This window comes from Orcinus orca, chromosome 6 (assembly GCF_937001465.1).
Source record: "Orcinus orca chromosome 6, mOrcOrc1.1, whole genome shotgun sequence".
NCBI lineage: Eukaryota > Metazoa > Chordata > Mammalia > Artiodactyla > Delphinidae > Orcinus > Orcinus orca.
Window position 1 is genome coordinate 72,581,521 of NC_064564.1, and position 23,927 is coordinate 72,605,447.

Sequence of the window (23,927 nt, forward strand, 5' to 3'; positions counted from 1 at the left end):
CTATTAGCCCCTTTAATAGGGCCATGGATCATGCAGATGTCCTCACTCTACCAACACAATCCCAAACCAAAAAGTAATGAAAAAGAATAAAAGCAACAACTAAAACAACGGGGTAGAAATCAACAGTTCTCAGTGAACAGAGTGGCGCCTCAACACTAATTGATTTAGTGTGTAGGAGTTAAGGAAGTCTGTTTTCACATCATCAGTTAGCTAGCAACCGTTAAAGAGAGATAAAGGAGCAGATATATGTGGGGAAACAAACCAAGCAGGCTGCTTGGCTGTTCATACTGGTGTTTTCTGGTTTAATGCCATCACTCTCATATATATTTAGCTCACTCACACTTTTCATAACGTTAGTAAGTAATGGACATATGCAGTGGTGAATACTCCCCTGTCACTCAAACTTTGTTACACAGATTCTTATGGCAGGTGATCGTGGGAACATTACTTAGGCTCTCTGGACCACAGATTAAAGGATAAAATTGAACCAGATGACCGGTTACATTCTTCTCAGCTCTAGAATTCTACATAATTCCTATTCCCCTGACCACAATGGCCTGGAAGTTGTAAATGTATGGATATAATTTAGCTCAGTTCTCTGTCTCTAACGTCAACCAAAGGATTTCTAATCCTCCTCAAGTCTTATCCAAAGATGTCTTGGACTCCCCTGGAGATTTCAGTGGCCAGGTGAAACCGATGATGGCATCTCACAAGTGTCACCACCTCCAGACCTACCATTCAGGAAGTGATACCCATGCCTCCCTGGGCATCCCTACTTCCTTCTCTCCCAGAGCTGTCAGAGTGGTGCTGCTGCAGGCACCAGGCTGGGCTGCTCAGCTGAGGGGGGGAAGTGCTGTTCCCTACTCCTTAGGCCTCATGCCATGACACTGAAGCCAAAGCAATGTTAGCTGGTGCTTCCAATATCTCAGGCACTTTATAGAAAAGAACTCTCCCATCTCCCCACTATATTTAATTCATAATCCCTGTCTCCTGAAATGCACAGGGTAGGTACAATGCTGTATACCACAACCAACCCTCCTCTCTAGTGTGGGGCCTTTTCAATGATCCAAGCGTATGTATGACTGTACCTCTAGATGAGTTCTTTCCCAAAAAGCCTGGGGCAAGCCCACTGTACCCATTACATACATGCCAGGATAGAAAATGCAACTTGGACTCCAGGAGATCCATGCTATATTTGTCTTATGACTCTAAGCTCCCTTTCCCTCATTCAACATCAAATAGTAATTGTTAATATTTATTGAACATTCACTATGTGTAATGCCTTAAGTAAGTGCTTTATGTGCATTACTTTATTTAATATTAATAACAACCCTAGGAAGGAGGTATCATCTATTTCCTTTACAGATGAGGAAACTGAGGTTTAAAGAGATTAAGTAATTTACCCAAAGTTTCCAGTGACTGAGATGAGATTTGGACCCAAGCAATGCCTATGATATCCTGCATCCCTGTTGATGTATACTGAGCCTATTATGTGCTGGACAGTGCACTGTAGCCTCGTCCATTATTTTTAACACTGGAAGAAGTTTTATGTGCCTTTATTTTAGAAATTTTACCTGACATAGCAGAGCCTCAGATCTTATTGGCCACACTTCAAGGGACTGGTATATTTCTATGTTTTATCATGTTTTATAAAAATTAATTCCTGGGCTTCCCTGGTGGTGCAGTGGTTGAGAGTCCGCCTGCCGATGCAGGGGACACGGGTTCGTGCCCTGGTCTGGGAAGATCCCACATGCCACGGAGCAGCTGGGCCCGTGAGCCATGGCCGCTGAGCCTGCGCGTCCGGAGCCTGTGCTCTGCAACGGGAGAGGCCCCAACAGTGAGAGGCCCGCGTACCGCAAAAAAAAAAAAAAAAAAAAAAAAAAAAATTAATTCCTTTCTGACTTTCAATTCCTAAGTTTCATATCCTAAATTTTAACTTCTTTGATTTAACTTCTTTGATTAACACATCAGTTAACAAGCAGCCAACTGACTACGATAATCCAAGCATTTTGCTAGCCACTGAAGGAAATTCAAATCTTGAATTTGAAGGAAATTCAAATTCAAGTCTTCATGCTTAATGAATATATAATCCATATAGCAAGATTCACATAAGCATAAGAAAATAAGAAACCACTGGAAAATTAAAAGCAAAGGATACTCAAGCCTCCAGCCTCATTCCCTTGCCATCAGGAAGCAGTGACCTCTGGAGGCAGAGTCCCAAAGTTCAAGTCCTAGCTCAGCTACAACTGTTCCCTACGTCTAGACTATAAGGTTAAGTTTTGTTTCCTTAACTACAAATGACCAAAATACTACCCCCACTCACAGTGTAGGCTTATGAGTAAGGATTAAATGAAATAATATATGAAAGTACATGACACCTGGCATAGAGCGATCATTTCCTAAATCTTTACTACAATTATCTTAGATGATTACATCTTTTAAGAGTTTCCAACTTCCTTTTATCTCCATCAAAATTTTTGTACCTAGAGCCAATCTTTTTTATGTCTTAGAAGATGAAGTGTCTTTACTCACCCATTGATTCATTCAACAAATATTTATTGTGTGTCCACTGTTAGACTTCTCAGCTCCAAGGAAAACTCCTGGCCTGATATTGACTCATTTTTCTTCTTAAATCATGCTTGAATTCTAAATCTTTTCTTTTCTTGGTTTCTGTCATGTATCTAAAAGCTAAATATACCTTTCTTTTGGGACCATGTAAGCACCTGAAGCCAACTCAATATGTTTCCTCTCCTCCACTGCTTATCTTCTTGAAATAGTATACCCACTGCCTCTACTTCCCACTTGTTCATTTACTGATCCATTCAGGAAACATACAAGCATCTGTGACTTCAGTGTAGGTGTTGTGCAATGAAACATGAACCAGGTATGGTCTCTGCTCTTGAGATGGTTGTGGGTATTTTGCCCCTTGAACACCCTGCCATAGATTCTGACTGAGTCACCCTGAACCCTCCAAATCGCTCAATCCAAGCGTCTTTTCTTAGTCCTCACTGACACCCTCCTTCCAAGGATGCTGATGTAAGAAAACTGCTGAAGCAGTCTCAAACAATTGTTAAGACTGTTTCTAATGTCTGAAGGGAGGGCTGAATTGTGTGTGTATGTGTAACTGAGACAGATATAGAGGAGAAAAGTGGAGAACACAGGTAGCAAGGGATAAGTAATTCCCAAGGAATTAGTTCAAACTCAGTTAAGAAAATCTAAAAATTGGTGCAGGGCTATACTGTCAAAGATGAATATTGTAAAACACTTGTTCCATCAAAAGCAATTTGTATAGGAAATACAATTATTTTCTTCACGGTAATGAAGGCCTAAGACATTACTTTCTATGAGAGAGAGAAGACTGTAAATGCACTCTCTGCAGGCATTCTGACCCAGTTTAGTGACTAGTTTAATATTCAAAGGGTAGATGTGTCCTCTTCACTTTAGGAAGTTTGATGTTCAAAGACAATTTAGGTCACTGGCTCCTGTGGCAGCATTTCCCCTGTGAGAAAGGTACATTTAAGCACCCATCTCTTGTATTATTGATAACAAAACTGGTTAAAAGCCTGCGAAGCCCAACAGCTCTCTCTCTGGGCCTTTCAGAAGCAGCAATTAAATCAAGACTCCAGCTTTCCTTTTAGGGGGATATGTGTGTGTTTTGAGCCAAAATCTGTGAAAGTGGAGTTCTAGTATAAATTTTTCTTTTCAAATGTATTTCAAGCATCCCCTCCATGCCAAAGCAAAATCAGAAATGACGTTACTGATTTATTAAGCTTTTGGTTCATAACCTGAACATTTTTGTCTTGGTAGTGAGTGGTATGTGTCCTTTCAAAGGTAAAGCAAAACAAGCACCTTCCCTTCTGCTCCCAACTCTCTTCCCATGAGGTAAGAGAACCACCTATCCTTGAGTCAACCACATTACTTCTATGTCGGTCTAGCTCTACTTGGGATTTCTCAGCACTGGGAATGAATTTTTATTCATTACTGTATTCCTAGTGCCTAGTTCAGACTCTGCCACACAGCTGATTTCTGTAAATGTTTGTTGAATACATTTTCCCCTAAGAACATTTTAGAAACAAGTTCAGATGTAAAATCCAAGCTACTGAACACTGCACATGAAAACCTTCTCATTTCCTGCCCTAGTTCCTTCTACAATGCCTCCTTTTCCCTCCAGCCCACTTTGCTCAGATACACTGATCAACTTCAAATCACTGATCAACTTCAAGTCACCACACATGCCATGCTCACTCACACCACGATGCTTTTCCACATATTCTTTTCTCCACCCGGAATGTCCTTGCCCTCCTTAAAAGATGTTGAAATCAACTTTTAAGATTCATATGAGCCCAATATAACCCATTTTTGATGCCTTTTTCTTCAGGAAAAATTAGTTATTTTGCACAGTGTTCTCTTTTAATACATGGAACATTTTTCTATTATATTTTTTATTAGAAAGCATTATGGTTAATTGTTCATGTGGATTTCTCCCATAAGTTGTTCAGAGCCTAGAATGTATAGAGTATGTCATTTTCATCTTCATATTGCTTACACTTAGCATGGAGCGTGGAATATAGGAAATGCTCAACAATATTTACTGAATTGACTTGAAATTATGAGAACAGCACATATGCTTTGCCCCTTCTGACAAACTAGGACATTTCTCCCCCTCCCAATATTTGTGTTTTAACAGAATTCTGAGGTATAACTAAAAAATTTTTTAAACTAGCCAAAGAAGATTTTAGTTTTAAGTAAAGATATTATTACCTCAAATCCTCTCTGACGTAAGAGGAATGTAAGTAAGTAAAGAGGATAACAGCTTTGGTCATTTAAAAGTAGCTATCCCTAATAAATCACATGCTGAACTGCACTGTTTGAAGTTTTCTCAAACACTTGTATTATTTTTTCCATTGAATCTTGATTGTAACCGATGTAAATACCCCTATTAAATTTTATTACAAAATGAGAATTACTAAAAAGAAAAAGTGAAATAGGAACCTTAGAGCAAACTGATGAGTATCTCCTCTCTTATCACCTGAGTATTCTATGAAAACTAGTCTTTCAAGCTGCCGAGGTCAAAATATGGTTATTTGAGAAGGCTTCCAAATAAGGTGAGATTTCAGAAGTCAAAGTTGAATAAAAAATTATGAAATACTGGTATAGTCATTTGTGTCACTGCAATCTTTGATATTTATTTACAGGGACCTCAAAACAAAACCAGAAACAAAAACAAAAGCAAAAGCCTGCCCCAAACACAAAGATCTTTCTAACTGCAGAGTCTTGGAAGCTGTTAAGTCTTCAAAAGCACCTGACATGGTCTAAATGTAACTGATTAAGGAACTAGATGTGATGGGCTGGGAAAATAGAGTATGGAAAGATAGTATTTTCTTCTCTTCAGCTCCATGAAATGTAACTATAATCACTATACAAGTTTGTATTTCCAGCACTCAGTATGACAACCCATGTGTAGGAGGCACCTGACAAGTTTGGTGGAAGCAGTGAACACATCACTCAACGAATGACATCCTATGCCCTCTTTCTGAAACGTGGACACTCTCCATCCAAACCAAGCTGCGTGGAATAACTATAGCTCAGAATAATCAGACCCATTCAGCAACTCTTCAAGGGTGACCATCACTACTAATATTGAGACATCCCTAATAGAACAGCCAACACTGTATGAAACTTCCTCATGTTGACTTCAGATGTGTAGATCTATAGCCTACCACATCCTGACTTTCCTTAAAAACCACAAACTAATTGGTTGTTATTTACAATTTGTAGCACTATGTTTCAAAACAACAAAAACATACTGAGTGCTTCTCATATGCCAAGCACTATTCTCAGTACCTGACAGTATACAACAAAATGTGTATAAATGTGTATGATTCATTTATTTCTTCCAACTACATTGCAAAGTAATTAATATTATAACTATCCCTGCTTTATCTAATGTCTCTTAATCATAAATTCCTTGCCTGAAAACTGGATAATAATACCTCATTAAAGATTAAATGACAAGATACAAATCATGCATCATGGTTTCTAGCCACAATAATAACTCAATAAAAATTATTTTTCCTCCCCTTTCCCTAGGTTTATCCATACATTTTTGCTATTGTTTTCATTTTTTTAATATGTTTACATGTGAAATTTAACATCACATTACTCAGCAGGGAGATGAAAACTATGATACAGTAAGATACAACTATACACCCAACAGAATGGCTAAACTTTAAAAGAAAGACAATGCTAATTTTGGTGAGAATATGCAGCAACTGAAACTCTCGTATATTGTGTAAAAGGGAGTACAAAATGGTATGGCCATTCTGAAAAACTCTTTGGCAGTTTCTACTAAGGTCAAATATATGCCTACACTATAACACAGCAACTCCAATCTTAGTATATAGCCAACACAAATGAGTGCATAGGTTCACAAGAATGTTTACAGCACCTTTATCCATAGGAACTCAAAGTGGGAAAGAACCCAAATGTCCATTAACAAGAAAAAGGATAAACCAGTTATAGTATTCATACAATGTGATATTACACAGAATGATAAAACAAAATGGATGAATCTCTATGTTGAGTGGAAGAAACCAGACACAAGAGTACACACTGTATGATTCCACTTATTCAAAATTCTAAGTCAGGCAAAACTAATAATAGAGTGATAAAAGCTTTACAGTGGTTACCTTGGGTAGTGCTGGTTGTAATGGTATTAACTGGGAAAGAGCACCAAGAATTCTTTAGAGTGATGTAAACTAACACGCCTTGATAAGGGTAGTGCTCACACAGGTGATTACATTTCCAAAAAATTATTGAGCTTAGAATGAAAACTCATGAATTTTACTGTATGTAAGTTTACCTCAACTTTAGAAAGTCTTCTGATGTTTAACTGTTCACTTGAGTAGTTCACCTGGTAGAGGCTTTTACAGGATGATGGAGGATGACTGAAATCCCAGAGTAGTCAGTTTAGATTTAAACAATCTTGATGTCCAGAGTTCACTTGTTTGCTAAATGGGGACACATCTGAAGGCACACCTACTCTCTCTACTCAGTGATATGCCATTATTGACAACTACACAGTAAGCTCATTATCCCCTGTGCCTAACATTTTACAGCTGTCCAGAACAAAAGAAAGATGTTCTGTGTCATAGCTTTTGTTTACTATAATTTTCATAAGGCCATTATCACTCTGGATGAAGACATTTTAAAATGTATAAAACAGGACAAAACATTTCTCCATGATGAGGCAAAGTGAGTTTGCCGGGGCACAAATAAAAGGAAGAAGGAAAAGAAAAATGAAGAGCTCTCCTACAGTGTAACACTCTTAATAGAGCATCCTGCAGCTGCTGAACAATTCCTACATTTAATGATTAATGAATCTGAGTTCGCCTCTGCATTTGCGCAGCTGGGGGCAATGGTACTATCTACAGAGCTTCTTTGAGGCAGAGGGTGAGGAGGTGGCAGCTTGCACTTCAATGTGAGCAGCCTAAACTGGGCAGACTGTCAAATGAGTATGAGCTGTACACGCCAGAGCAATATAAATACACCCCACACCCACCACCAGAAGTAGTCCCTTAGCTACATGGCACTCTTTTTGGCCCACTTCTCTCCATGACAATCCCTTTACACTTGATACTTCAGCTTCCCTCACGGGAGTGCTCTCCATGAGCTATACTCTCCAGGATCGCCTTGCCTTTGTACATGCCACTCTATCTATCTGGAATATTCTTTCTACCCAACTTCCCATAGGTATCTCTTTCAATATTCAGTTCAGGAGTTACCTTTTCTAGTACCTTCCAGGCTATTATTTGGTGCCCCTTATCTATGTTCACCAATTATCAAACCACAGTATCCCTTCGAATTTGCTTGTCTGTCTCCCTAACTTCATTTTATCACCTTTTGATGGGGAGCCTAGTATTCTTCCTCTCTGAATTTCTAATACCTTTGCACGTTTCTGACACATAGTAATAGATAATTGTAGAATCAATAAGAGTGTGAAGAATGAATAAGTGAATGGGGAGAAAAGCTAATTTTATATTCCTGTTTTGATTTGTGAATTGCTTGCTGTACACCTAGAAACAAAACAATACTCACTTTGACAGCACTAAATATCTATGAACTTTTCCCCTTCAAATGAACACTGAGGAAAACAAGAATATTCTGATTAAAACACTAATCTCTCAGACTGAATCTCCTTTAGCATGGTTAATTTTTTTAAAACATAAAACTTTTCTCGTATTTAGTTCACCATCATGTTACTACTTCTAAACAATGTGCTATTTTGCTTTTCTCAGGGATATACATTTGGGATGGTGCAATTTCATTCAGTCAGAAGAGCTGACAAACCCCATTAAAAGCTCCATAGGACCTTTCAGCAGTGGTGAAACCCTGAAAAATGGGAGAACCCAAGGAGGCATTTAAGGGGATATTGGAGCCCATCATGCCATCTTGTAGTGGACTCTAAAAAGCATTTCTTCTTGATTCTAATGGAGGAGAGCCTACTATTTTCCCTGGTTCTCTAAGCCCCTTCCTCAGAAATATTGTCTTTATAGTACACATAAAATCAGGTTCTATAATTGGAATCCATTTCCTCCTGTTACATACTAGCGAAAAGGTGCAGATTGTTTATCTGCACTTGCAGGATGAAATTTTAGTTTTGGATTGCTTGCTGTAACTTTTGGGCCTGGATGGCTTCCAGAAACATTAAGCTATTGTGTGTGTAGGGGATTCATACTAAGTGAATTATCCTTGCTAAGAGAATCTGCCCCTGCCCACATCACCTACTAGAAGAATGTGTCTAGGTGGCCATATTTATATCAGGTGATTCAATTTCCTTGACCAAAGATATGTAGGCAAGGATGGATATCTGACCAAACCTGAGTCAGGGAGATTCCTCAGGAGAATGGGAGAGACAAATTGGTAAGATGTAAGGAATGCAACAGCAAGATCATATAGAACTACACACTGTGGCAAGTATGAGAGAAATACAGAGTGATAGAGGAAGCTAGTCTACAAAGAAAAATGGGAATACAGAATAGATGGGCTAAAAGAAGCCAAAATGAGAGATTCTAGGGCCCCATTACAGTGAAGCTTGGGTCCCTGTGTTGTCTGGATGTATTTCCATTCCAGTTGCTAGATATCCCAGAGATTAGCCTTAGAAGAAAATCTTTATTTAAGTTAGCATGAGTGGATTTCTGTTATTTGCAAGCAAAGTACAGTTGACCCTTGAACAATAATACAGGAGTTAGGGGCAATGACTCTCCACAAAGTTGAAAATCCACATGTAACTTTAAAGCCAGCTGTCTATATCCACAGTTCCACATCTTTGAATTCAATCAACCTCAGATCACGTAGTACTACAGTATATATTTATTGAAAAAAAAATCCACATATAAATGTACCTGCACAGTTCAAGCCCATGTTGTTACATCTAAAATAATAACTTTAACTGTAACAATCATCTATGCAATGGCCAATTTTATGTGTCAACTTGTCTAGGCCACGGTGCTCTGGTATTTGGCTGAACATTATTGTGGGTATTTCTGTAAGGGTGTATTTGGCTGACACTTACACTTAAATCAACGCTATTTGAGTAAAGCAGACTGCCCCCCATAATGTGAGTGGGCTTCATGTAGTTGGTTGAAGGGCTGAATAGAACAAAAGGCTGACCCTCCCCCAAACAGGATGGAATTCTCCAGAAGACTGACTTTGAAATTCATTGGCAACATCAGTGATTCCTGGTTCTAAAGAAGACTGCCTTTGGACTAAAACTGCAGGCCCTTCCTGAGTCTCCAGCCTGCCAGTGTCCATCATCAGATTTTGGATTTGCCAAGCTTCCACAATCATGTAAGCCAACTCCTTAAAATAAATCTTTTTATTCACACACACACACACACACACACACAGATGCTTCTGTTTCTTTGGAGAACCCTAACTAATACAACCTACAATAACTACAACGTGTAATTAGCTGCACGTGAATAGTATGTATTACCTAAACCCAAATTATTACAAAAGACATCTTGAATTTTGTTCATTTGCACTGCACCATTTCTGTTTTATTAGGCTGGAAGGGAGGAACTCATATTAACTGAATACTGGCTATAGAGTATGCCGACACCAAACATATTAATTTCTGAACATAAAGCAATATTTTTATTTAATTTATAATTAAGGAAATTAAAATTTGGAGAAGTTTTCCTATTTTGTCAATGATCATTTTGAGAATATGCCATTTAATTATTTTGGTAGCAAGTACCCAAATGTTCTGCTTGTGTGTATTATCAATGCATGAGTAACGCTATCTTCTAGCTGGGTTTCAGATGCAGAGAGAGTGAAGGTGGTGGGGATGGGGCAGACGTAAGGAGCGCGCAAAAGAGGGAATTCTGAGCTCGGGAACAGCAAAGTCCAATGATGTGGGTAACCTAGGTGGGTCAATTCTTCAGCTCGAAAGAGGGATAGCCGTGTTTTCTATACTTGTGTCACAGGGTTGCTATGAAGTTCAGTTTGTTTGATGTAAAGCAAAGAACTCTGTAAACTGAAAAGGACTTTTTAAATGTTAAGTTTTAATATCATTTCACTTGTAGTCTCTGCACCTTTCAAAATAGTTGGTGAATAATGACATCTTCTGAAGGACAGAGACATTCAGATTGCTGGAGATAGAAAACAAGCATTCCCTACTAACATTTACTAAATGTGAGCTACATCACGAGATAGTAAGTCTACTCCACACCGCTCTCCAGTGAGCATGAGATAACGTTATTATAATAAATGATTTACTCTCAGCTCTTTCAAATATCAAACTCATTTTAAAATAAATAGGAGCATGAAATGGCTTTCTATTATTATGAATTAATCTAAAAATATTAGAGCTATAAGGGACCTTAACAATCACCTCATGATTGGCAAACTGCACTCCACAGGCCAATTACCACCTGCCCTCTGTTTGTGTATAGCCAATAAACTAACAATAGTTTTTACATTTAAAACTGGTTGAAAAAATGAAAATAAGAATAATATTTCATGACATGTGACAATTATATGAAATTCAATTTCAATCTGTCTTAGTCTGTTCAGGCCATTATAACAAAATACCACAGACTGGGCAGGTTATAAACAGCAGAAATTTATTGCTCACAATTCTGGAGGATGGAAGCTCAAGATCAGGGTTCTACCGTGGTCAGGGTAGGGCCCTCTTCTAGGGCACAGACTTCTCTTTGCTGGAAGGAGATAGTGAGCTCTCTGGAGCCTCTTTTACAAGGCACCAATACCATTCATAAGGTTTCCACCCTCGTGACTGAAGTACCTCCCGAATGCCCCACCTACTTATACCATCACCTTTGGGGTTAGGATTTCAATATATGGACTTTCAGCACATGAACACTCACCATAGCACAGTGTTCATAAGTAAGTCTAACTGGAACACAACTACATTCATTTGTTATGTATTGTATGTGGCTGCTTTCTCAAACTACAATGGCAAAGCTGAACAGTTGTGACAGACACGGTAACTATATGACCCACAAAGCCACTTTACCATCTGGCCTTTTATAGAAAAAGTTTGCCAACCCTTATCTAACCCAATCCTGTCATTCTATAGAGGAGAAAACTAAAGATAAATCTATTTACTCTAGGTAACTCAGCTAGGATATTAATTAATCAGAATTAGGGCTAAAACCCAGTATTTCTGTCCATTTGATCATGCTCAATTTAATGATTAAAAATTAGCTTTAATTATACTCATCTTTAAATTATGTAGCCTCCTTGTGCTAATGACTAGATTTATCTCAGAATCTTTGCTCACATAAGCTAACATTATACAAAAAATTCATCTTGATGAAGTAAAATATTTTCTTCATTTATTCATTGAAATGTATTTTATATTGTATTATTCTTAAATAGTTCTAAGTAGAAGTTACTGTAGAATAAAATAATGGTAAAAATTAAATATTTTGATTAACACATCAATCAACTGACACATGCTCTGCTTGTAATTCATAAAGCAGTAATATATGGAAATTCAAACACTTTCAGACAAACTAGCCACATTCAACTTTCTTACTAGAGATGACTGACAACAAGATGAGAAAATAATCCCTTAGCCTTTCTGTGTTTAGTGACTAGAACTTGACCAGCTAATTTCCCAAATGTAAATTGGGATTTAAATGTAAATGTAAATTTCAGTCTTTTATAAAATGAAAAAGGAAGTGTGTCTAAAGTTAAAGCATCCCTTTTACATCACTAGGATGTATCTGTTGGGTTTCCAGTGTAATCAATTACCTATCCTCCATCTTCAAGAGGAAATGTTTAAAAGCAGCACTTCTCAACTGGGGATGATTTTGCCCCCAAAAGGAGATTTGACCATGTGCGTAGACATTTTTGGGTGTCACATGGGATAAACTAAAACTTCTATTTTATACCAGCTATCTGTGATACCTGATATAATAAAATATTTCTATCCATAATATCTGATACAGTTAAATAACCTAATGCTAACAGAAAAACAAATCGTAAGCCACATTTGCCTTTAAATGAAAATGACAAAATACTTCAATATAATTGTCTACGTAATTATCTCTAGACATGAGCCAATGGCATATTTAAAGATTAAAGCAAGAATAGCCTGAGTTTAACAGTATAGTTTTTCTTCTAATAGTACTTTCTCTAATTCACAGTGTAACCTAGCCAACATTATTGAAAGTAACATATTAAAGTCTCTTAGATCACTAAATTAAGGAATGCCCTTTCTCCAACATAAGCAATAGATGAAGTAATTTCAACATCTCACTTTCACTTTCAGTAAATATTTTCAAAGCAGACATCTGGTGCTACCTACTTACAGTTTCTTCCTTGAGTACATATTTTACTCTGCATCACTTTTACTGAGTAATAATTATTAGTTCAATTCCCTAACTAATCTTCCAATTTGGGGAACATATGAAGTATATCAACTCAAGCTCGAAGTATCCTTTAATTAGACAAAAATGCCAAGACCCTATAAAACCATTTGGCTTTTCTAAGCAGTGACTTCAGAGCACTGCATCAAGAGCACAGTTATCCATGCTCTCCAACATTTACCTACTCATCTAGCACCCTAATTATCCTGTGCTCTCTGCTAAATGAGGTACAGGGGAAATTGTCTAAGATATGGTTGCTAATTTTAAGAAGCTCCTCAGAGTGAGGTGAAAGAGCTAATAATGCTACAACATGCTAAAAGCAAAGACAGAAATACCCACTGATTTTTATGAATTTTTTTATGAATAAAAGAAGAGCCTAGGGCTTCCCTGGTGGTGCAGTGGTTGAGAGTCCGCCTGCCGATGCAGGGGACATGGGTTCGTGCCCTGGTCTGGGAAGATCCCACATGCCGCGGAGTGGCTGGGCCCATGAGCCATGGCCGCTGAGCCTGCGCGTCCGGAGCCTGTGCTCCGCAACGGGAGAGGCCACAACAGTGAGAGGCCCGGGTACCGCAAAAAAAAAAAAGAAGAGCCTAATCTGGCTTTAGAGATTCAAGAAATTCTTCTTGAACTCATCTAACTCACTTGAGTTGAGTATTAAAATATGGGCAGGAGTCACGTAGGAGAAGATGTGGTTCAGATTTTCCAGGCAATGGAAATAGCTTGTGCAAAAAGCCCAGCTAAAAGGAATTTCATGATATGAGAAAGGGAAAAACAAAGTATAAAGGCAGAGAAGTAGGCAGAGGACAGATCACAGAGGGTCTTATATACCAATCCAAGGAACTTAGGATTTTATTCTACAAGAAATGTCAAACATGGCAGTATCCTGGTCTTACCTGCATTTTAAGTGGACCATTCTGGTGGCTGTAGAAAGGATCAATTTGAAGTAGACAGCTGTAGTATTTTGGGCCCAAGAAAAAGAGAGACTGGTCTTGGGAACTAGGAATAGACAGAAGCAGGTGGATCAGAGACATATTTATGAGAAAACATGGCAGAACTGATTGGCTGATTATGTAAGGGATGAGAGCAAACAAAGCAAAAGGCATAAGCCCAAGTTTTCCAGTTTGGGCAACCTGGTGAATGGGTGATTCTAGCAATTGGGAGAAAACAGAGGAAAAGGATCAGGTGTGAGGGAGCTTGCTTATTTCAGCAATGGCTGAATGATTAGGGAAAAAGTTAGACTCAGTCAGACTTACAACAGGCAGTCTTAGACCATACTTTGAGAAACACTCCTAACTTCCTTCCTTCCATCTATCTATCTATCTTTCTATTTGTCTATCACCTATCTATCATCTAACTATCACCTATCTGTCTGTCTCTCTAAATATTAAACTTTGAAATTCTTTAATTATTTGGGGGAAAAGAAGCAAAAGTTATCAATGCTATCCCTAAACTGCAAACTTCTATGCACGTGCCTCTGAAAATGGAAGTAGAGAAGAGCCAATGGCTGGAACAAAATTCCCAAATGCTTTAAACATAAATTTTATGTGAGACAAATGTAAAAATTAAACATCTCCGTCTTAGAGGTTTTGTTATACCTGCCCCCACCTTACCCTAGCAATTATATTATTGAATCTTTCTCACAGTGCTCAGGAGCCAAGAAAATTTTGTTCAGCTCAATTTTCCACACTTAATATTTAATACCGGGCATCATTTTAAAAATTCAAATACAAAATTAATTTTAAGTTTGAACATTCTTTTTCTTTTTTTTTTTTTCGGTATGCGGGCCTCTCACTGCTGTGGCCTCTCCCGTTGCGGAGCACAGGCTCCGGACGCACAGGCTCAGTGGCCATGGCTCACGGGCCCAGCCGCTCCGCGGCATGTGGGATCTTGCCGGACCGGGGCACGAACCCGTGTCCCCTGCATCGACAGGCGGACTCTCAACCACTGCGCCACCAGGGAAGCCCCTGAACTTTCTTTTTCAAATGAAAGCCCTGGATGTTCTATTCCTCCCCCTCCCTGTCCAGAACCTCTTCCTTAGTTTTATAAGGATGTAGGGTAGAGCAGACAGGGGGCAGGGGTGGGGGGATTATCTCTACTAATGTAGTCATCAGTTATGGCTGCTTTGGCCTTGGTCCCCAAGTGAACTGACCACTGCTCAGTTGGTACTATCACATATTACTGGAATCTAAGGGACATGCACTTGAGGGACCACTGCAATTCCAAGTACCATCATTGGGAAGTTTAAAGGGGGCATAAGCAGGATGCTCCGGAATCTTGACGATGGACACTACCTTTGGGAGCTCTGGTTCACAATCATATCTCTATATAAATTCAGTAGGATAGAAGAATCTAAAATTGTAGGTCATGTGCCTGAAAAACATCATGAAAATAATACACAGAGAAATCTCAGATAAATGAAAAAGAAAAAGAATAGAGACAAACATTCCTTCACTTTATGATGTTATATCATCTACAAACCAAGACGGGGCAGCTGAACTCAATTACTTCTCTAGATAAATATTTCATGATTAAAAATTTTGAAAACCTGTGAACTGTTCACTTAAAACCCTTTGCTCCCACTGTTAACTAACACATAATCTGTTCTGCCCAGATGCCAGCAAAAGAGAGAGGGCATTTAATTGAGTTTCCCTCCAGCTCAGTTGAATCTACAGCAGTTTTTCTCAGTGTGCGGTCCTTCTAAGGGGTGTTCATACCAGAATCACTAAGAGAGCTTGTTAAAATGAAAATTCCTGGGCCCACAACCTACCTACTGAGTCAGCACCCACAAGGGGTGGACATGAATATCTGCTTTGCTCACAAGCTCCCCAAGTGATTCCTAAGCATTCTTAGCATATCATGTATCATTCACATGTTCCTTCACTCATTTATTTTTCAATAAACATTTACTGAATACATTTTGTGAGCCACAGTCTTTAAAACTCTTTTTCATGTTAGCTAATGGAAATGGAGAAAGGATATGATCTAGTTGTCCGCAGATGAGCTTGGAGCCAGTTGAGATTATACCAACAGACTAAGAGAGGGGGAGGAATGTAAAGCCACTGCTAGAGAGGCAGTGTTCCCCCGCCCGCCTCCCCACCTGCCCCCTGTAGGAAGTCATCTACAGGGAAGGCAGAACCCTTTTCCTTGACACAGACCTTGTCCCACTTTACTGTGACTCCACAAGTCATCCCAGAACCAGATGGTCCTGAGCTTGGACATCCCAGCTATGCCCTTCCTCATTCTGCAGTGACCACACACTTTCATTCTTTACTCCACAATAGTGGGCATCAGAAGACAAAGCTCTCCAGAGAGACAGGTTTCTTGTTGCCTCAGGAATTTCCTTCAGGCTGCCCGAGGAACATTTCACAAAAAGGCAAATCACATGGTCACTGTTCAGCAGTCTGAGTTGAAGCCACCCCTTGAAACACACCAGACAGATTTTGTCTCTCCTGGGTTTTAGTTTGGGCACATTTTCTTTTCTTTTTCTTATTTTCTTAAAGGGAATCTGAGGCTGCCATACTGAGATGGAAAGACAGAAGTTTCTTTATTAGTAGCCCTTAAAATTTGCCTAACCACACACTGCATTTTCCTAAAAGCAATTTATTCTTCAAGCTTCCCATCTTTAAGGTGCTTAGTGGAATTGGTCCATAACAAGTTCCCTGACCTCACTTACCACCATTCATAAACATATCTAGATATAATAGGTGTATGTTTCCTCTCTTCTTGTGGGAACTTAATGGCTACTCACCAGCATGTGGTTTAGGAGTGCCTTGTCCTGGCTAAGGAAAAGCTCTGGTGTATTAATATTATTCTACCTGCCATGTAAAGATTCAATTTTAGATGTGAAAAGAAGACATTAAAAGTAATAAATTTAACACACAAATTGAAATGAATCTCAACATAATTGTTTTCTAAGAGCTTGAGAATAGCAAAGGGAAGTCAGTTTCTGGAATGCCTGGCATCAACTGTAGAAGACAGACCCAACTTATTTTGTCATCAGGATCTTGCTATGCTTCAGGGACAATACAATGGATATTGATTACCATGACACAAAATTACAGGAGTAGAAAACATTGGTACTTGGGCAGAATTTGTGATCTGGTAGCCTAACTTGATCACTGCTCTTTCAATTATTTCTCTTGTGTCATACCCAGTTCACCTTCATTTATCCCTCTTTTGCATAATAACATAAAAGAGGGAAAGGAGGGAAAAAAATGAAATGAAACTCTGAGCTTTCTGACTGGATTTCAAAAAATTGGGAATTTACTATGCATTGTTTTATAAGAGCAAAAAAAAACAATCTAAGAAAACTAGAAGTGATATTTCTGATTGTATATTATTTAATCAAAGAGTTCTGCTATCAGGCATCCAATGGGGCTCTTACTCATCGATGACATGAAGTTACATTCCTTACTTTTGTCTTAGTCCCACTAGAATTAGTAACTGGCATACCCTTTCTAGCTCACCAAAGAACCACCAATCAAGAAGTTCTGTCTTTCCTTCTCAGGACCTTTATTCTCAGACACTGGAAACACCACCACTGGGACCATGAGACAGCAAAGTAGGATATCTGAAGGTATCCTAGATTCTTTCTTCCACCACAACTGATCGATTTAACAAGTCCCTATTTATTTTACCTTCATTACTTTTGCCTTAGCCCTGGTCCTCATGAACTCGTCAGGCCTCTAATTTAATCTCTCAGCTTCCAATCCTACCATCTCCCATCCACTCTAGACACTACAGCCAAAGCAATCTATTTAATAGCTGAATCTAGCAATCGCTTCTCTGCTAAGACCCCTTTAATGGCCCTCCCTCATTTTCAGGATCATTGTCAACTGCCTTGGCTTAGCAGACAAGGCCCTTTATGATCTAAACTCTGCTGACTGTTCTAGTTCTTCCAGTTTAATGTTCAATACAGATTAACTACTTTTAGCCTCAATAGACTATGTTCTTCCATGCCCACAGAGCACGGCAGCCTTCACCACAGGGAATCATAGCACTGAATCTAAGTCAAGACCTAAACTCTTCATTTTAAAGAGAAGGACACCAAGTTACAGAGAGGTTAAGTAATTTCCCAAGGTCACACAGGTGATTAGGAACATGAAGGAATTAGGACCCAGTGTTTAGGCCTAACTGTCCAAAGTATAATTTATTTAATCTCTTTCTGACATTACTCAAAGTGGCAAAGTCATACTCTTTCTTTGAAAATCATAAAATGATACAGACCATTTGGTCTTCATTAAGAAACTGGCTTAAACATGTGTATCCAAAGTCTGTTACAAGTGCAGAGTTTCCTTTTCCCCAAAGCAATCCACTTTTCAGAAGCCCCTTTACTAAGTCTACCAAGACGTCAATACAAAGAAAGCTCTCTGCTCTAAAATTGATATTCAAATTCAACAGAAGTAACCAAAATAAAATCTCCCAAACAAAACAACGTCAGAGACAGACCTTACAATGAATATAAAATATGCTAAGAACATTCTATCACTGAAATAAATTAGACTTTTGGAGATTAATAATAAGATGAAATCTTGAAACACATAAGAATGAAGCAAATGACAACTGAAGAGAAACATTTTGGAAAGGGTCCCATTTGAAATGTATCCGTTTGAAAACAGCCTCTGACTTTTGGCTATCATGGTCATGTGCCTGTTCAAAAATTCATTTTCAAATGGTATTTCTGAATGCAATCCCAAATTCAAAATGTGAGTTGGTTGGCATGTTCAAAATTTTCTCTGAGATGGACAAAACAACAAATGAGATGTTTTCAGAAGGAATAATAAGTATATTCCACCACTCATTGGGTTTAATTCATGCTTCAGATGCTGCCCTTTCCCTTCTAATTCTTTAGTATCCCGTTTTCATTAGGAAATGGGAAATACAGGAAACAGGATTATGAAGCCATTTCTAAACATTAGCATGGTACTGAAGTAAGTTAGCAAAGAAACACACATTTTCAAGGAAAGGATAGGGAGGGAAATTGGCTTGAGCCCAGTCTGTCAGAAACGGTGAGCGACCTGAGTTTAGTTAAATCTAATCATGCCATCATGTCCTAAACTGCATTTACTGACAAGTCAGGGCATTGGAAAGGGCATATCACACCAGAAAAAGCTTGAAAGAGGAACAAACATTACCTATTGAATAGGAGAACTGGGTTTATTCACTTCCAATTTCAACAGACTCCAGAGAATCCATCCACTATACTACCATGGTTGGGGTAGTGTAGGGGAGAGAATAAGAGACTGAGAGAGAAGGAGGAGAGGCAGAGAACCAGCAGAAAGTACGGAAAGAACAGTAGGATTGCGGTTATTAAATATTTAATTTATAGACTAAACCAGGAAGAACACTGGGCAACAGTTGCAAATGATTACTCAGAAACTTCCCTTCTACTCAAAATGTAAAAGCAGAGCAAGAATACACAGGGACTAGGAAAGCAAAGACAATGACAGCAACAATCCAGAGGGGAAAAAATTACATGGCATTCATATCCAGAATGTTGATAATACAATAACTCATATACAAAAGCAGCTTTTATTTCTTTCCAAATATTGCTGAAAGAATTTGGTAGCACTTTTTTTTTCTAGTTTGAAATGTGCTCAATATCTGAAGTCTCCTAGGACAGGTATAATCTTTCAAAAAATACAGATGTCATTTGGAAAGAAAGTTCTCAGGTAAAACAAATCCTATCTTTCAGATATTGAGAGAATTGGAAGGATACTCATGAATGTACTTTATTAGAATGAACTGTTATAAAGCACCATGTTAATAAACCATGGTAAGACCGAGCTGTATGCCAACCATGGTATTGGTGTAGTACTGACAATGTCTGCTGGTATATAGCATGGATGGTACTCTCAGCTAAAAAAGATGACAGCTCTTCTAAAAATAAGTAATATACCTCAAAGAGATACTTCTCTGCTGGTTCTGTGACTAGCAAATGATAAATAACATTTCCATTAAAAAAATGAGAGTATTAATGAATAATATATTGAAGGTGGTATACACACACCTGTTTAAAAAATCATTATGTAAGTTAAAAAGCATTGCTTTGGGGTAAAGCCAATGAATGATTTAACTGAAAAATGCTTCTTATTGCACATGGAATTGCTAAAGTCAATTTTCTCAGTCATAGTTAGGTTTGACAAGATACTCTTCGCCCCAGACCCTGGATTCAGGAGTAATTCTGGAAGAAAATTTACATTTGTTTGTTGGTTCCCTGGCCTCATTCTTTTTCATGCCCTATCACGCATGTTGTTCCAATACAGCAAAAGCCCTTATATGCAAGGAAACTTCTCTCCCACTCTCAAACCTGCTTTTCCTCCAAAATACTCTTTTAGAAAGGAAGCAAACCACCATCATAACAACAATATGATAGGTGTTTGAACAGTACGTGAGGGTAGCCTTTGAGAAAGTTAATCTCAGTTTGTGCTGAACAGAATAAAGGAAACTCAGACAAGGTAATACTCCATTGTAAGAAGCCACTTAGCTGTACAGAACTAATTTTCCACATCAAATTTGACCCAACTAGAACACAGCCTCAGAAAAAAAAAAATGTTCCAAGTGTAATTTATTCAGGGTTAACTTATTAATCCTCTATTGTGACACTGGACTCAAGGTCCAGTGGTCATTATATCACAGTATCATATTAATATGGAAAAGAGAATTAAGAACTTCACCTTGCCTTTTTAACTCCACATGGATGTGGGAGGAACATCCAGAGATATGCACTTTTCCCAAATAAGTATTACCACATTCTCTTTTCTGAGGGAAAATAATACTTGTTTTCTGCACCTTTTAAATTTTACTTGTATTTCCTTCCCTACAAGGCAGATGATGAAGATGAATTATTATGAAGTTGTGGGGAATTTCTCAGTATCTTTAATGTATTTGCTTCTAGAAAGAGGAGTGCTGCAGACACCAGGTAGCATCCTAGCTCAGGTATATTACCATTCTTTTGTGTAACTCAGCTAGAGAGAAAGCTAGAGGCACACACTCGGTATATATCTAACAATAATTTTCCACTACCGACTTCACTTAAGAGACTAAAATTATCATGCCTTTAAAAAAACAAAAAGTCACCAAAAAAGTCACAATCTGATGAGGCTTGTTCTTTGTCTTTATCTGAGAGACCACCTAAGGACACAGGGCTTTTAAACTAATAAGGAGAATCCTTTGTTCTCCCAGGTTCCATTTAAAGGAAAACTGGGTCGAAAGGCTTCCCCAGGGAGGGAAAAGAATCCAGGAGCCAAACACACAGGAGTAAGAGATTTCACTCCCACCACTGTTCCCACCCTCCCAAAGAAGTTAATTATCTCTATTTTAGGGATTTGGGGTGGGGAGCACTCAGGCAGCCCATTCTCTACCACCACGATCTCATTCTCAAATGTGGCTCAGACCATCCTCCCTCCCTGACACCATGGGGTGAGGGGCGTTTAGAACCTCTCTCCAGCCATGGGCAGCAGAGCCAGTACTACAAGGCATCTATACTCCCCAAAAGGTGTGTCCCAGCCCAAGTGCAAAGTTGGGTATTTAGACCTGCAAAGCACAATGAGAGCCATTCAAAGCAGCAAGTTACAGTACCTTAAGAAGTCTGACAGATGGGAGAAAGGCTGCGTGGCACAGCTTCCGGATGGTCCAGTTTAGGGGTCGAGGAGCATCAGTTTGATTCATGACCCCGTCCAAATTCCACCGGGAAAACCAGAAGCCGCAAACCTGAGCAGTGCCTAGAAAATAAACGGTCCCCCACAGCCCTGGCATCCCATGGTCATCTCCACACCTGAGAATTCCATCAGGGCAAAGGCTTCCTGCAACTTGGGAGACTAGTCAAGTGGCGCTGCCTGAGCCACTGAACCTTCTTAAGAAAGCCACCTCCCCTCTCCCTGCAGCCGTGCTCATGCATACCAAACGTGGCTGAATGGAGGCACACTGCCTGCTGCTTCGGGGAGGGGATGCACGGTTTTGAAGGAGAGGGACAGCCTGCACGGAACAGCCAGCGGTCGGAGTCAGAGCAGCCTGCTCAGAATGTGCGCTCCCTCTCCTGCTCTCCTCCCAGTAAACGCAGGTCAGGCATTGGGGGAAAACCCTGGCCATTTGTTCTGCTCACTTGGTTTGGGGGGGAGCCAGGAGGAGAGCAAAAGGAAACATCAATAAAGCGAGAACGGGGAACTTGCACTTTCTGGTACAAAGCATCTCTGAGGGACTGGAAACTGGCACAGGGGGGAGGGGCTAGGACACAGAAGGAGAAGGGAATGCCTCCGAATGATAAGATAAATACTTTTGATTTATGTGACACAATAAATTGAGAGCTATTGTAAAATGGATCTACAATAAAAGAGATCTCTGTCATGTTCTGGGTTTTTTATTAACTGTGACTGACAGTCCTCACCCTGATATATACATTATATAGATTAGAGGAGGCAGACGGCAGAGAGAGAAGCAAACTAACACACACAGTGGAAGCGATGAGTTATTCCTTTCATAGAAAGCAGTGTAAACTAATGTATCTTTGGCTTACCTTTTAGAAATGGCAGTTTCTAAATTGGGGGTTATCCCATCCTGAAAAGCCACCTGATACTCTATCTGCAACAAAAGTTTAACCCTTAAGGTGCCACATGGAATGCTTTCTATAAAAGATGGAGTTTCCTGAATTGGGGATACCCACCCCCACCATTTCCTACGGGTAGCTTTAAGAGAGAGTTGCTGCGGTGGTGTGAACAGTCTTTAGGGCTCCTGTGGTGAGAAAGCATAAAGGGGAACTCTCCCAGTTGAAGGCAGTGAGGTGGGTGGGAAGAGGAAGTCACCAGCCCCACGTAAACGCCCCCATCCCGAGGAATTGGACGTCAGTGAGTGCAGCTGACTGACGGCTGCCCAGGAGAACCCTCACATCCTTAGAGCATTTCCAGCTTATTCTTCCTCTTTATGTCCCTCCCTATGACTGTACTGATTTTCAATTTTTAATTAACTAGAAGAGAATGGTAAATCCCAGCTCCATGACTATTATGCATTCTGAAGCAGAAACGGGAGATGTGAGAGCAGATGTGATACACGGAGACGCTGCTGTAATTCAGAATTTGGAGCAACATGGATCCTCCCTGGAGTGTAATATACCTGAAACACCACATTACAACTGTATTTCCCTCACAACGGCCCTGTGTTACAGATCTAAGGACACTAAGAATTTTTTTTATAGAAAATCTAGTCCATGGGTAGAATCCAGACTATTGACTTGCCTTGTGTAATAAAATTCATGCATCTGATTTCCTTCTATTAACCAATATCACTTTATAGACCCCACTCACACACAGTTGGTTCACTATCTGCCACCATTCTATTTCCACCAGAGATTAAAGGCAGCTTAAAACAGTAACAGCTAACATGTCTGTGTCAAGCATTGTGCTAGGCACTCTAAATGCATTACGTAAGTTCACATCAACAATAACTCTATGTAGTACATGCTACTGTCATATCCACATTTCACAGATTGAGCAACTGAGGTCTTGAGAAATTCGTAATGAGTAATTAAGAATTAGTAATGACATAACTAATAAAACTGGGATTTAGACTGAAACCAGTCTACAAGACTATAAAGACAAGCTTATCTTCTTTCCTATTTCTTTCATAGTTATGGCAGCCACAGCATTTAAGCTACTGCTTCAGTTTTCTGGTGATTTAACCCTACATAAGAGTTGAGCTAAAAGACCATGAAGAAAAAATGCTCAGCATTTGTTTCAAATTATTTCTTTGGTTTGACGTTGATATAGTAAATATCATGAATTCTAGAATCAGGCTGCATGGTTCAAACTCTAATTCTGACCCTGGCCTTGGGTAATTTACTGGCCTACTCTGCACCTTAGAGTCCTCATCTGTAAAATGGAGATAAAAATGAACCACACACCTAAGGCTGTGAAGACTAAGTCAGCTAAGAGATCAGTAAAGCACTCAGAACAGTGCCTGGCGTATACTGAGTCTCCTATACCATGATTTATCTTCCAGGTAGCAAGCACTGATGCTGAGGTGGGAACCTGCTGA

At 39.2% G+C, this 23,927-nt stretch overlaps 1 protein-coding gene across 9 annotated transcripts in view; it reads right to left on the reverse strand.

Moving 5' to 3' along the window:
- TRPM3 (transient receptor potential cation channel subfamily M member 3) overlaps positions 1 to 23,927 on the reverse strand; it is a 536,370-nt gene that overhangs the window by 493,782 nt on the left and 18,661 nt on the right. For 6 of the 9 annotated variants that reach the window (XM_012535433.3, XM_004276399.3, XM_012535432.3 and 3 more), the window contains exon 1: positions 21,480 to 21,922. In XM_012535433.3, the coding sequence (XP_012390887.1) occupies positions 21,480 to 21,656 (177 nt within the window). In that variant the 5' untranslated portion in view covers positions 21,657 to 21,922. Of the gene's footprint in view, positions 1 to 21,479; positions 21,923 to 23,927 lie in introns of those variants that run through there. The other 3 variants (XM_049710919.1, XM_004276393.4, XM_033440193.2) reach the window with 3 other exon arrangements.